We start from the raw sequence: 16,141 nt of genomic DNA on the forward strand, positions 1-16,141 counted from the left end.
TTCACACCACTGAATTGCTGACTTGGGCATATTTTACACCAGTTTCTAAGAGAAACCAACCTACACTTATCTTCTAACTGCGAGGAATGACTAATTGGTGGGGATTTCAGGACAATTAGAAGAATGGAAAGAAAAAAAATATTTGCATCAGGAAGGTACTCAGAGGAATTCCATGTTGCTTAAAAATAAAGAAGGTCCTGATTAAGAGTAGCCCTAAGAACCAGAACTTTGGATGTTAGCCATGGAGTCTCATTGAATACTGACCGTAGGATCTCAAAACCATTACTTTTACTGCTAATGTGCAATTGCTGTAGAACATATGAAAGAATTGGACTGCAATGTATTTAAGGCTGGAGTAATTCCTATGATATCTCTACAAAATTGGCTACTACAAGTATGTGTTTACTTGTGCATAGTATCTAATTTGCTATTTTTTTACATAAAAAGTGTAAGAAAGGTGTAACAATCCCAAGGTTAGAATAAAATGGCACAGACTCATTTATAAAAAAAGACTACACGTTTCTCCTCATTAATTTATCATTTAATATAAATGCTGACAGAAAGCAGATAAAGACCTTGTAGACACTTTCATATATTTACAAACCAAAAGGTGAATCACCTCCTTCTACTTGTTAAAATAACCCTTTTATCTGCAACTCATGGGAGCTTTAAACACTACTTAGGAGCAACATGAGGCTGAGTCAGTTTCCAAGGTAATAAAGGAAATAGCATTTTAACAAATGTGGCATCTTTGATATAAACAACATGCACACAAATAATACAAAATTGAAAAAGATAGCCTTAATCCTCTTAAAAACCTGACAAGTGTAACATGTACTTATTCAGACCCAGAATTCTGCTGCCCTAAACATCTTCCTATTACTCTATTTCCACCTCACTTATTTTGAAGGCTGTTTAAAAATTGGAAATATAAACACATTAAAGAGAAGAAAATGGTCCATTTCAAACAGGGTTCTTTTTCCTATTCCAAAAGAACTTTCAAGAGAGTTTCAAATAAGATTTCACAGTTTGTAAGATGCTAAAGAATTATTCACACAGATTGAAATTCTAACCTATTTGTCTTCTTTTTAAGTTGAAAACACTGGGAAAAAGTAAAATTTCACAAACGTTAGCAATTTAAAATCAGCTGTCACTTTAAGACTCAATATTTTTATTTCTGAACAGGTGGGTGGAGAAAGGCAAAAAAAAAAAAAAAACGGGGCTGAGGCAAGGAAAAAATAGGAATGCAAGAGAACTTTTAAAAAATGGTATTTTTGTCTAGCACTGATTTCTAAGAACAGGAGATATAAATTCTCACTATCCAAAACTAAGTGATTTCATGAAGTCATTTATAACCTGACTCAAATCTCATGGGCTCCTTTATTAATCTAAATTATTTTTGTCTTGTTAAATATACCTCTGCAGGGCACAATCACATACAATCAATACGATTGGTAAATTACACAAGCTCTATCCCAAGCAAATATGCATCAATGTTAAAAAGTTTAAAAAAAAAAAAACAAAAAACAAAAAACAAAAAAATCCACCCAAAAAGGTGATAATGACTGCAGAATGTCTCGGGGAGACTGGTATGGGCCTAAAGACCAAATTGACCATAGTGTGGGGGGTGGGATGGGTAGCAGGGGTAACAAGGGAACAGACCACACACAAAGAGGAATCTCACAACTGGAAAATGCTTAAGTGGGTAAAAGATTTTGTTCATCATTTTAATTCACTTTTTCCATTGCTCTCGTTCCAAGAAGTCATAGTATCATCATAAAGTAAGACAATGAGACCTCTGGATCAGTAAATAAAAAAGAAAAGGAAAGAAAAAAGTCCCTCCAGGTTCCTTTCATTTCCAGAAGGTGAGAAGAGAAAGGATGAATGGGGTGGGGCTGGGGTAATGAAAATGTGGGCAATAATACACTTGGAAAAAGTAGCACTCAGGACAGTGCCTTAGTTGAACAGAGGATGTAAAAATGATAAACAAATGTTTAAATTACCTTTAAATCAGAGGAATATTTTACAGGGTTGTTTAGATATCGTTGTAAGAATGGCAGCCAATCAGTGATTACAGTATAAATGATTTTTTTTTTAAATCAGCCCCCACCCAACAAACAACTAGGCAACCAATTATCCAACAGTTTCTTTCCATCCTTTTCTTGACCCTTTTATGCACTAGCTGGGGTGGGTGGCAGGGGCTGCTTGACAGTTTCCAGTTATAAGATGACTCTGAGTGTACAACCTAATATGGATGCCAAAGACTTGTGAGCTCTGTCTACTTAAGAGTTAAAAACAACAAAACAAAACAAAAACAATCAGAAACAGAGACCTCAATACAAGAAAATAAGTCACCTTATCTAGTAGATAATATACTAACTCCACAGGATGTAACTTTCCTAAATACACATTTTTGGACACTATATAATCTTGAGGTTTAATTTCTCTCTCTTGGGTTATTGTGCCTTATTTTCTTGTGAAAATAAAGGTTATTACTCTAGGGATGTTTTGTTCAGGAATCAAATTTAAAGTAAATTCAGTGTTTGGCTGAAAATTCAGAGGCTCTGAAAACAAGGATTCCAGTGGTGAGGTTAAGTCCCTTTATCACAACAGGATTTCAAAGGGCTTTACCCACTTTGTTCAGTGCAGTATTGAAAACCCACCTATTGGGAACACTATTATTAAAAGGTGTTATTTCTTTCTGGTGGTGGCAGTGTCCTATTCTTTATTAACATCGTAGCTAGTATTACCAATGAGAATGTTATATATGGAAACATCTCTAGGAGTCAAAGCAATAAAATCTTAAAAACCAAATTATAAGGGCATTTGCTATAATTAATAGTACTTTTTGACAAAAATAGCTTTCTTTTTCAAATGGCTCAAAAAGTTGAATAATTTAAAAATATATTAACTGCAATCCACCTACAATTCCCAATAAGTCATTTCAGCAGGAAAATTTCATAAAGCTGAGCTGAAGTAACAAATAAATATAAAACCCATAGATGTTCAAGGTAGAAAGGTATGAATGAGGACCAGCAAAATGGGTAAAATGACAATAGCAGTAGACTGCTTGCTTGTTCAATTCCTAATGTTTAAAGTGAAATCTGCTTTAGTTTAGTTGCTCTAATTTTCATCTACAAGAACAGGCTGATTTTCCAGGAAGAGATCATCTTGCATCACCATCACCATGTATCACCAACTAAAAATACACATGATCAGGCTTTTTTAGAGTACAGTTACTTTTCAGGCAGATTATTAATTTCTCCTAAAAAGTCACTGGGTCTTTCCTTTTAATAAAATATGTATCATTACAGGTGCTTTTTTACAGGTAGATTTTATATTATGAAACCTTTACTCAATTCTTTAAAATGAGCAAAAACAAAGTGGAAGATGGTAAGACCTCCATCCATCACCATTTGTATTTAAAAGCAAATACCTTTTAGTGAAAAGAATCTGTTTTTTCCCCCAAATCTGAATATAATCTCATACGCAGTGACTACAGTTTATTTCTCACTAGTCACATGCTCATGAATTCTTTTACCCAGTCTCATAGCTTGACCAAAGTGATATAGATTGTCCTTCAGATACAAGTAAAAAACCAAAACACACAAGATGCTATTATGACAAGATAATCTCAAAAAATGGGGGGACTGCTTACACAAAATACCGTAAAAGATGACATTCACTGGTTTAGAGAAACTGATGAATTTTCATTACTTTTACATTTTATAAGGCCAGCTACCTTTAACAGTTAACTTTAGACAAATCTACTTAGACAATACAATCACAAATACTAAAAGGTTTCACAATCAAAATGGCTATTTCCCCCCCAAACCAAAACAGAGTAAAGCACAAGTCTTTGGCTCTCCTTTAAAGAAAACAGCAGGTTACCATTCTTAACCAGACCTTTGTTTGCCTACCAGTAGGGCAAATACCACATTTGTGCATCACTGAGTAATAACACCATTAGAAAAGGCAACTTCACAGAAGTTATTGGCTAAGCGAATTCATTTGAATGCTCTGTTTTGAGGCAGCAAACTGTCACTGTTGCAGATTAGGGAGGGCTGTGGGTAAGTCAAGGGGAATTTGCAAGATAGAAAAGGGCCAGAAAAAAAAAACCACAAAACTTTGAGCTCCAACCCTGAAGACCTATGGAAAGTCTGATGGAGTTACATATTCATGGTAGCAAATGAGAATCATACCAATTTTATTTTAGGCAAAAGAATAAATACACAGGAAAGTGGAGGAGAAGGGAAAGGGAAATAAGATGAGAGAAGGGAATCAGCCACATAAATGCCATACCAAATAATTTTTTATACATTGTGAGTAGTTGAATATTTGTAGTTGGCATTAGAAATAGTGTCTTATCATGTGAATACTATTACTAGAAACCTATACTACAACTAACTGTTCTTTTGATTACAAAAGTAACAAGGAATGGATCTTTGGTCACTTTAGCTTCTGTAAATTACCCAAGACAGGGCAGCTATTGGATTTATCTTGTGACAGTATCTAGAAGTAAGGCAAAAGAACTATATATAAGTTAGGAAATTGCGTGTAGATATCTTATTCTCAGTTTTATTCTTTTCCAGAGATACCTTGGGGGAAAAAAGAAAGTCAAAGTACTTTTATATCCCTAGCTATAATAAGATTCCGGTTTTGTTATCTAAACAAGAATGAACACAGTGCTTAATATACTCCTACCATAACCCTCTAAGAATTGCTTGTGTTCATCTGTGATGTCAGTCTTGCTTTTTTGTTTTTGTCAGTCTTGCTTCTAAATTCAGTGAAAAGCAAATAAAGTCATCTCCAGAAGAAATTCATATTTTACTAAGTAGAAAGCATAAAAACTCTATTTCCTGACTGATTTAATTTCTTAACTGTCTCTAAAGGCATACATTTTAAAAGAATCAAGTAGTTTTGCCCAAATATGCCACTTACCCTTACAGGTTCATCATTTTACAAAGTGTATCACAGAGAAAAGGAAAAGAAAAGAAAAAAAAAATCCAAACTTTGGAGGTTTTATTTAATTCCTAAAACTGCTTATGAACACTAGGAAAGTTTTAAGAATTTCCATGAAATAAAAAGCAGTGACCAATTTAAATAGGTAAGTCATATGCACAATGAGAACAGGATATCATTCTTTTGCCTTTCTGCTCAACTAGATTTCCTCTAGAGTGTGTGGGTCCTTATTGAGGTTACAGCTAGAATTAAGGCTACAATTTAAGAGATCTGCCTCCCATCCCCATCCCCAATGAAATTATCTTAAAAAGCGAAAGAGTTATTTTAAGTCAATTCAACTGTGGCTTTTCTAGTTTTATTCAGAATAGTAATAAAGTTAGAATAAGTTAACACCTATTCCTGTCTAACTTACAAAATCAAAATGGTGAAAGCAAGGAGTGTATTTGAAAGATATAAAAACAAGTTGACTTATTAGATGTCTCAATGGAATTCCAAAATAGAATTTTAATTTTATTCTGAATGTCAACAAAATCAATACTCATAAATTCCTTTCCAATATCAGAATCATTCTGAGTTCCAAGCTGAACCAACTGCTTCTAAAATTTATGAATTATCTAACATGTCCAAAGGAGAAATAAGACTGCCCAAATCTGCCTACAGAATGTTGGAGGCCAAGAATGTTGCCTTTTATAGTTACACAAAGAAATGAAAAATCTTGGGACTCTGTCAGACACACACAGTTTCTTTCCTTCTCCCAAAAAACAATAAGCACTTACATATAATAGGGTTTTAAGCAAAAAAGAAAACAAACAAAAAGCAAAAAAAGCAAGTGTGTATTTTTAAAAAAGAAAATATGGATATCAACTGAAAAAAATGCCTCATCTTCATTCAGTGCTTCTACCTCCCAATCAGTCATTTTATCGCAACAGCTGCGCTCATGCGAAAAAATCCTTAAAACATACCCAATATATATACAGATATAGCTATGTATATATGTATATATATATAATATATATAAATTTTTATTTAAATAAAAAAGAAAGCTCGAATCCCAAGCCAATATGTGTATATCAAATCCTTGACCAGCCAGGTCTGTAGGGCATAATCAAATTCAATGTGAAATAGTATATAAACACGGTGCCTTGACTGGGCAAATTAAATAATCGCTACTCAAAAGAGTGTTCTGTTTGGACTCTCCTACTGGTAGGCAATGGCAGGACTGTATTTCCCTCCCCCCTCCCCCCATTTGTTTCAGTTAACAGTATGATGGATATAGAGCTTACACTGAGGTTGTTATGACCTCAGCAGGAGTTAAGGGTTAAGAAAATAAGAAACAAGAAAAATACAAACTCTTGCTTTTACCCAACCAAAGCAATGCAGTAACTTATTACATAACCAGTGCTTTCTGTTGTAGTAGTATAATCCAGAAAGGGAAATTTTTTAAAAATCAGGCAAACATAGGAATGAGGAGGGTGACTATATCAAATAATCCCCCCTAAACATGTTTTATAGGGTCTTAGCTCAGTATAGACACATGGCATCAGAATATGTGCAGCAGAACTAAACTTTAAAATTTCTTCTTATTCTTTTCAACATTTTCATCAAGAATCTCTTCACTATGAAAACTAACTTTTAGGTACTTAACTGCCTACTGGCGCCAATGATTCTGAACAACAACTGTTAATTTATAAACTATCCTTAAGAACTGGGCAGTTTGTATTTGACTCATCTATTTGAAAACCAGGGGCTTTTATTTTATTTTATACTTTTGGGTTCTGACAGTAAAACAGAACAAAAACATCAACAGAAATAATGTGACTGTTCATTTTCAGTTCAAGTGTTGCAGTTTTAAAACATGGTTGATTTTCCCAGTGGTTTTTGTTTTTTGGGTTTTTAAAAAACATTTTATGATTTTAACAAAAGTTTAATTTGAAAAGCACAACTCCAAAATACCAACGATCAGCTCAGTACAGGTAATATACCAACCATGTATTTTTCAGTACTAATAAATTACAGTTCATTCTTAAAATAATCTCCATTTAAATCTAATCGAACAGCCTACAATATTGGCCTGGCTTTCTGATTACATCAAGAGAATGAAATGGATCCATAATATGGAAATGAGGACTTCAAAAAATTAATTAGGAATTATCTCTCTGAAAAAGTGGAAGTAAAAACAAAAACAAGAAACAAAACCCACCTGAACAACAAAAAGTTTTAGTGCCATATGAAAAACACTTACATGAAGCCAGAAACCAGAAAGGGAAAGAAAATTATGACTTTCAAATAATAGCTCTTGGAAAAGTTGGTTTGCTGCACATTTTCTAATAACTAGTCTAGTACTGTCTCTTTGTTTCTCAAGCACCACAGAATTCTCAGACAGTCCGGTGCTTTCTGTCTGTTTTAACTTATGGGGTTGTGAAAGTTGGGAAGGATCGGGGATAAGGAATTATACACTGGGTATGTAATAATACCAAAATACAAGAAAAACCTACTTCATTAAGATCATACAATTAATCAAACAGAGTGTATATATAATATCTTCTTTTTTTTTAAAGCCCTGGATCCAAGGCGTCCAAAGTTATTAAAATAAAGTTCATTCACAGAACAAAAACAAATTTAATCTGAATTGCTTGCAGATACTGCTAATTTTCTTTTTCTTTTTCTTTTTTTTTAAATTAAAAAATGCATTAATGTGAACTATGTGCAGGGTTTGTTTTTAGTAGTGGTATTTGTGCACATTGCCTCCGGTACTTTTCTTGGATTTCTCTGACCACTCTCAGAGAAAAAGTTTAGAAGTTATCTGTTCTCCTACCCCTATGCCCCACAAATTGATCAGGAGCAAAAGATAAAAGTCGAACTCTTCATAATTTAGGGAGCAGAAGTGGATGTGACTCCAGCTCTCTGGGAGTCATTGTTGTCACCTCCTCCCTCGGGATCCTCTGACAGGTTCAGAGAGCTGGTCTTGTTTGACAGGAGGCTGATATTCTCTTGTGTCAAAGCTGAGCCATTTGGTACATCACTATTAATTAAAAAAACAACAATATTAAATAAGGAGAGATAAAAATGATTAGTAGAATAAAATCAATAGGGCCTTTCTTTTAGGAGTATGGAAAAATACACAAGTAGCTTTTAAATATTAGTTTACAGTTCTATACCCATGCTTTATTATAGAAGTGGGCAAATGAAGGCTAATCAGTGCCTATTTTTCTAAGTACAGTTTTACTGAAACACAGCCTGCCCATTTGTTTATGTATTGTCTATGACTGCTTTCACACTACAATGGCAGAATTGAGCATTTCCAGAGACTGTAAGACCCATAGTTTTAAATACTTACTATCAGGACTTTAATAAGAAAAAGTTCTGACCCCTTTAAGCTTTAGCAGGCTTACCCGTATGAGAAATTATTCTGAACTTAGGACAAATGCATGGATTTAAACAGCTAAAACTTAAGCCTGAAACCAACAGAGCATTAGAAATTATTGTTGTACAATCATCAGGAAGGTAACTCAAGACTCTGTAGTAAATGACTTCACAATAACCTAGGGAAATAATTAAAGCTATGCAAACAAAGAATAGACTGTGATACGGTTTATTGCGGGGTTGTTTAATCATAGCTGACATATATCCTTCCACACCTCTAGATGATGTGGGATAGGCGAAATTAAAAACTAGGGGGATAGGGTGGAAGGTGGATTTGAAAGAGGCTACATATCCACACACTTTAAAAGGACTGGAAAGGTCTACACCAAAATGCTGAATTGGTTTTAAATAAATTAAAAAATAGGAGAATGAAGAAATGGAACCAGAAAAACTCATTTGTTATATATTAACAATCCAATCTTGGATCTGTAAATAAGTTTCATGACTCAAAAAAACAAGTTTTAGAACTAAATTTATGTGAAAATATTCTTTTCTCAATGTATACAGAATGATTTTTTAAAAAAGAGATTTTATTTATTTGAGAGAGAGAAGAGAGGGCACAAGCAGAATGTAGAGGCAGAGAGAGAGGGAGGGAGAAGCAGACTCTCAGCTGAGCAGGGAGTCCAATGCAGGGCTTGATCCCAGGACCCCAGGATCATGACATGAGCTGAAGGCAAACACTTAACTGACTGAGCCACCCAGGTACACCTGAATAATGGTATTTTTTTTTTTAAAACAAATCATATTTATGAGGGAACTTCTGTCAGGATTGGATAATATAAGACTATGAAATGTCCCTTTCTTTACCTGAATGTCAATGTAAGGTCCTCAGCTGAAACCTTATTTTGTGGTTCTGGTTGTCCATTTTCTGCTTGTTTACTTGTATTCAATTTGCTTTTCATGTCCAGAGTACACTGGTTCTCCTTTGGAAGAGAAGGAAGTAAATTCAATTATCTTCTATTTAACAGTGCTAATGAAATAGACCAAATATAGATAATACAAATTGATAATCCAAAATCATATTTTATATGATATTTATAAATCATTTTTATAAAGTGACCAAAGAAATGGGCAGCCTAAAAGGGAGACATACATGATAATAAGAGAGTACATCTGCTCACTATCCAAGCTAGAAAACAAGGGAGAGAATACCCCAAGTTAGAAAAACTGATGACTTAGAAAAGGTAAGCAAAAATATAATCACTACCTATAACATACTTATTGAAAGCAAAAAAATGAAATACCTCATTTATTTGCTTGGAAAGAACTTATAACCATTTAACAAAAGAGTCAATTACCATGCAACCTAGGGGAATGGTTCACTCCCCCCAAAATTTCCCAAAACCAGTATTTGTGCATTAGGAGGCATATCCACGGATACAATTCCTCAGGAAGGAATGTGTAGATTGCATTTCCCTCATAATAAAAAAACAGGTCTTCAATAACTAAAGGGCTGCTATTTGTGAACACACAGTTTTTTAAGATCATGGTATTGCAAAATCATAACATCATCCCCTCTCAGCTTCCCTAATCAGTATGTTTAACAATAATTTAATAATACCTAATTAACTGCCCTGTTTTCCCTGCAAGTTTTTCATAATGCAGAATCCTAAGACAAAGAACACTCACATCAAAAGGGAATGAGAGGAGGAATGAATAAAAAAGAGGAATGAATAAAAAAGGAGGAATGAATGCAGCCCATCTTCATGATTATTCTAGATATTAACCACTCACTAGAGTGCCTTAGGGGTGATGATTCTAGAGCTCTAGAGCTGCAAGTTCTAAGACATCACTACACAAAAGCTTTCCTTTCACCTCTTCCAGTTCCCACCCCTTTCCCACCAGAACACTCACCAGACTCAGTTCCCGGGTTCTCTTCCCGATTTCCCTTTCCACCTGGTGCAGTTCCAAACTCAATTGCTCACTTGAAATCATCCCAGGCCATTTTGGAGGTGGTGGTGGGGGCTGTGACTGGCCTGCCAGGGTGTTGACCTCCCTCTGCAACAGCAGCCTGTTACTAACAGCCTAGTGCATAAAGCCAAGCACATACACAACTCAACACATTTCACACCATGCACGGGATGACCAGGCCCATTCTCAGACCACTGCCTAAAGTAGCTTATCAGGAAGATATGTGCAATAGAAATGATGCAACTATGAGGCATTGTCTCTTTTGAGTGCCATCTGAATTAAAAAAGAAAAACTAGGTGATTTAAACTTAGTAAACAGTAATTTAACATTAGGTAGAAGTTGCTCTTACTTTATTTGAAAGAGAAGTATAAATGTACATCTTTCCCCATCTTTCTTAAATTCAATTTTCTGAAGTAAATCCTGTGGTTTATTTCAATGAAACCTCAGTAATGGCAAGGACTTTTAACCATACTGAGTTAAATATGTGGCAAACTTCCAACTGATGCTGATTATCCTTTTGGAACAGAAAATGGGTCTACAAATTTCAACTTAGACAAAAAACCATGAATTAGTATGATAAGGAATAAGAGTTGATGGAAAAAGTCAACCAAAGGACATAGTCAAACACAGCATTTTTTTTTTTTTTACAATAGGAATCAGCAAGAAGTTCTAGACCAATGTAAATGAAATGGCACAAGATAAAATATGAATGTTATATAGTAAAAAAAAATTCTAAGCCTTACTGCTTACATAAAGAACACAAGTCAGACATGTATTCCCAAAAAAGCAATCTCCTGTTGGTCTTTGTAATAAGGGAATCTAAGAATAAATAAAATTTATTTCCAAAGGGATGTCTTCCTTATTAAAGATCTTGGTAGAAAGATAATGACTAATGTTCTAATAGTTTTCATTTTCTCCAGGAGGCAGTAAAGTATTTATCAGCAGAATGTCTTCAGTTTTCTAAATTGAAAGAATGTAATGTAAACAAAACCTAGTCTTAAGTGGCACTTTAAAAGATTTAAAAAATTCTTTGTTTTCAGATATTTTTTTCTCTTTAAGTGTCAGGCAGCATGGTGGAAAGAACATTGAACGTGGAGCAGGAAGACTTGTGCTCACATTTCAACCTCTGTGAAACTACTATCTTTCAACTGGAAGAGGAGGACTATACCACTTGCTTGACCTACCACCAGTCAAGGTCACTGTAAGGGTCAAATAGGACCTGTGATGGTATCTCATCAACTGAAAGAACTATATTAATGAAAGGCATAATCACTATACAGAGGCCAGTCTTTTTAAAGTCTAAGTTAAGTTCTAAGCTTCTATCTTTTAAAGATTTAAAAATATATCCTGAAGACTAAAAGAAATGAGAATTTTTTTTAGATTAAGAAAGGCAGTATGAAAAATGAAAAAATGTTAAGCTAAAAGCATTTGTTTATAAAAACTGTATACCTTAAATGTGCCATCAGGGAATATAAATTCCTGCTGGCATATTTTAGATAGTCTGTTTTCTCTTCTCATGGAATAGAAAGTTCTAAATTTCCTATTGTCCCACACTGGACTGTTAAGTACTTAAACTCTTTGAAAACTGGACACCTATACTAACTCTTTAAAAAACAGACGTTAAGTTTTTATGCTCATCCTACCTCAAAAATTCTTCCTTTTATTTTATTTTATTTTTTTTTAATTTTTATTTATTTATGATAGTCACAGAGAGAGAGAGAGAGAGAGGCAGAGACACAGGCAGAGGGAGAAGCAGGCTCCATGCACCGGGAGCCCGATGTGGGATTCGATCCCGGGTCTCCAGGATCGCGCCCTGGGCCAAAGGCAAGCGCCAAACCACTGCGCCACCCAGGGATCCCAAATTCTTCCTTTTAAAACCCCTTTGAGAACTCTTCAAAAATTGGAATGAAAAAATATCTGTAAGTTGGTACCTCTAGTCCACGTAGCTGAGTCTGTTGGCTAATTTGGTGGTTTAGCTGTTGTAATTCTAGTCGTAGCTGTTCCCTCTCAGCAGATGGAAGGGGCTTTCCATGACTGGCCACTTCTGACATGGATATTCTCTCCCTTTGGTGGGAAAGAAAGGATGGAATAAATTTTAAGTTTTATTTTTTAAAAATAGTATTGACCTAATATAACATATTGTGTCAACTATACTTCAACTGAAAAAAAGAAAAAAAAACCCTTAGGTTTGATCTTTTCTGACATAAAAATCTGTTATTTCACTATGAAAAAAAGAGATTATTGATAAGAAAAGCTAAATTAATTTTAAAGGTTTATAAAAATAAAAAGAATGACACATACCTCTCACTGAAGTGTCCCTGAGAAGGTATGTTCTGATGAGGTGAATATGGAGAACCTCCCCAGCCGCCATGGGTTCCATATGGAGTATAGTCTATAAGAGAATAATTTACTGTTCAATGATGCAATTCAGAGATTTCATTCTTCTCTTAAGGTGGACATAATCTAAAAGGCACAAACATATTGTATACAGAGCTATCTGGAAAAATGTCTATCAATATGATACAAGGGTACTAATGTTTTTTTTTTTTTTTCCTCACCGAAAGGAAAATGTAAATGTCTTTGTAAATGTTTCTTTCTTGTGGGGCTTGAACTCACAACCTTGAGATCAAACCTGAACTGAGATCAAGAGTTGAATGCTTAACTGATTAAGCCACCCAGGCACCCATTTAAAATTTTAAAAATGAGAATGCTTTTTTTAATAAAAGCAACAAAGCTATTAAAACAAAAACCAACACAGATGATCTTCACATAGAGAAATTTTAGTTTGTATCCTTAGAATTCCCTGGGTTATAATTAGCTTTCTACATGGATAATTCCACGGAAGAGTTTAGAAGATTACTGTTTTGGGAGATTATGGAAAGCACTGGTAGTAAATGGGGAGTAGGGATGGGGGCTGAAAATCATGAATAGGAACCCACTAGATCAGCTTACCTTCAATTCTTACCTGAAATATTAATAGGTTTTGTGGGAGCTCCCTGAGGTGCCATAGCCTGCATTGGACCAGCACCCTGATATATTGTTTTAGAAGTTCGAGAGATGGCACCAAACCGAGATACGGTTGGTCGGTCTCCAAATGGGATAAGGTCATCATCACTGGTTTCTGCTGCTCTTCTCTGAAGATCCAGTCTCTGGTCTCTCATTCCTTTACTCTCCACATTCTGATAAAAAGTAAAATGAGAAATCCACCCTAGACTTAGATCTCTAACATTATTTCCTTCAGGTCTGTGATAAGGTTAAAAAAAAAAAGAGTATAATGTTCTTATTGGTATGACTAAAATAACTTGCTTGTCATCGTAAACATTGTTTTTTAAACCTCTGATCACTCCCAATTAGAAATGTTATTTTACATCATGACTCAGTACATATATACACATTCAATATACAGATATAATCTCATGACAAATAGTTACTTCTTACTGTATGTGCTCTTGTATTTTTAGTTATTTAAAAAAAAAAAAACTCATCACAACCCACTCTATTTCAAAACTCAATAGTTAGAAGACCACTGCCTAAAAATATTAACTGCCAACACAGATGTTTCAAAGGGATTCCAGTCAGAAAGAAATAAGCACCACCATGAATGGAAACAGAAATCTAATTGGTAGATCCTTGCTACTCATAGTTTGGGGACCAATAACATCAGCAGTAGCATTGTGGGAACTCATTAGAAATGTAGAATCTCAGGTCTCACCCCACTCTTACTGAATTAGGACCTGCACTTTAACATGTTCTAATTAGACTCCAACAGAATTTATATGCACACTAATGTCTGTAAAACACTGATAGTCTTTCACTCATTTGGGAAATTTTCAATTACCTCTAGGTTAGGTTGACAAATATTTTTATTCTTTAGTGATTTAAGGAAATGAGTTTTATTTTTACTAATTTTTGTTACTTTAATATAATAAACCCTCCTTTAAAAAAAGGTTTTATTTATTTATTTGAGAGAGACAGGGAGAGCATGCAGGGAAGGGGGCCTGAAATTCTTAAGGAAAGCTCAATTATTTGTGTCTACACTATTAATGGGGTCTGACTTGTTTGGTTTATCTTGATTTGCATTAATTATGGCTTAGTTATTACACATACCATCATTTCCACACTCCCCACTGCCACCACATCTTTGGGTTTGGCATCTTTGGTTCCAATGTAGGAGCCGATGGTGTCACATGACCAGGGAGAATACTGGCTGTAGTCATTTCCTTTGTATTTCCCAGCTACCTTCAGGTCTTCATCCATAAACTACAGATGGGGAAAAAAATGTGAGTATGTATATATATACATATAGGAAATGGGTCTTCTAAGTAACAATGCGATAAAGCAGGAATTTCTTAGAACACCATCCTAAAGCAACATAATGATAGTTATTTGATTTATGCTACAACAGAAGACTTTTGTAGACTGTGAAAAATATAAAACAAGTGAAGAGAGATGTTTAACTTTTACCCGTTGTTAGCGGAGGGTCAAAAACAAGTATCTCAATGAATCAAGACAGGATTTTTGAGGTTTGATAATCCTCTTCTTAATTGGATGGAAGTCAACACTTAAGCTAATATGGACCAGGCCCTAGTTTTTCTGGACACTTCTCATTCTTTCTTTTAATAACATTCCAGGTAAACAAGAAAATTAAAACTATCTAAAATGTAACTTAGAACATTCTATGTAGTACATCATGATGCAGTAACTTTTTTACTGAAATCTCTTTAATAGTATTAATTCATGTTTTAAATAAATTCTGGTCCTTAGGTTGATTCTGTGAAGTGAAAAGGGTAAGATACCCAATTTTCTCAAGATGAGTTCTGAAATTATGAGAATAGCTATTCTAGGTCTAATGTATTGTTATTAAAATCACAATATTCACGTTTGTGTACGGTTTTACAGTTTTGAAAGTGCTTTTATGTAAACTAACTCATATGTTCCTCAGGTCCATGGGAGAACACAGTTGATCTAAGGCTATACTATTATAGGGCGGTACTAGAAGTAAAACTTTAATACTGCTTTCACTTTATAAAAAATATATATACACTGATATACTGATAATGTAGGATCTACTGGTATATCTAAATGGCTCTATGCTTCCCCCTATCTAAAAACTAAAAAAAAAAAAAAAAACCAAAACACCTCTTTTCTGAGTCATTACTGGTTTTCTATACTGACAAAGGGTCTTGCTGTTCATAAATATCACTCATTTTCAACCATAACTCCCGTTTCTATTGTTTATAAACTCTTTTTTGTCCTAACTCAATTTAAAAATTTTATCTCCTTTATTTTGCTTCCACATGTAAACTTCACATAGAAAAGCCAGTTTTTTAAAGAAATGAACCTACTAACAACAGTGCTTATCCCCGCCCCATCCTGATATATTATGTGATTGTTAAAAAGTATGATATAAACTTATACACTAACAAAGAAAGACATCTGGGATAATTGGGTAAGTAAAAACAATGAACAAAAAAAATGTAAATATAAAAACCTCAGGATATATTACTAAATGATCCTATCAAAAAGTAATAGGTTAGTTCGTGCACACAAAATGGGATTTTGGTGAAATTTCTCTATGGTATATGTGTGTATATTATTTATTATTTATTCTTATTTAGGTGGGGGAGGTGGAGATTACAAGATGGGTGGAGAGGAGCAGGGTGAAGAGGCAGGCTCCCTGCTGAGCAGGGAGCTTGATGCAGGGCTTAATCCCAGGACCCCAGGATTATGACCTGAGCCAAAGGCAGATGCCTAACCAACTGAGCCATCTAGGTGTCCCATAATGTATGAATTTAATACAACTTATATGTAGATTGTTTAGAACTGAACTTTAAATATAGCTTTG

At 34.5% G+C, this 16,141-nt stretch overlaps 1 protein-coding gene across 10 annotated transcripts in view; it reads right to left on the reverse strand.

The window, feature by feature from the left end:
* Nucleotides 1-7,611: 7,611 nt before the first annotated feature.
* The window catches only part of RC3H1 (ring finger and CCCH-type domains 1), a 71,163-nt gene continuing 62,633 nt past the window's right edge, over nt 7,612-16,141 (reverse strand). For 5 of the 10 annotated variants that reach the window (XM_072733067.1, XM_072733068.1, XM_072733064.1 and 2 more), the window contains exons 14-20: nt 14,404-14,556; nt 13,262-13,475; nt 12,598-12,688; nt 12,228-12,360; nt 10,240-10,383; nt 9,193-9,308; nt 7,612-7,984 (exon numbers count right to left, since the gene is read on the reverse strand). In XM_072733067.1, coding sequence (XP_072589168.1) covers nt 7,834-7,984; nt 9,193-9,308; nt 10,240-10,383; nt 12,228-12,360; nt 12,598-12,688; nt 13,262-13,475; nt 14,404-14,556 — 1,002 coding nt within the window. In that variant the 3' untranslated portion in view covers nt 7,612-7,833. Of the gene's footprint in view, nt 7,985-9,192; nt 9,309-10,239; nt 10,411-12,227; nt 12,361-12,597; nt 12,689-13,261; nt 13,476-14,403; nt 14,557-16,141 lie in introns of all 10 variants that reach the window. The other 5 variants (XM_072733063.1, XM_072733062.1, XM_072733059.1 and 2 more) reach the window with 1 other exon arrangement.

Source organism: Vulpes vulpes, chromosome 13 (genome assembly GCF_048418805.1).
Source record: "Vulpes vulpes isolate BD-2025 chromosome 13, VulVul3, whole genome shotgun sequence".
In the NCBI taxonomy this organism is placed as follows: Eukaryota; Metazoa; Chordata; class Mammalia; order Carnivora; family Canidae; genus Vulpes; species Vulpes vulpes.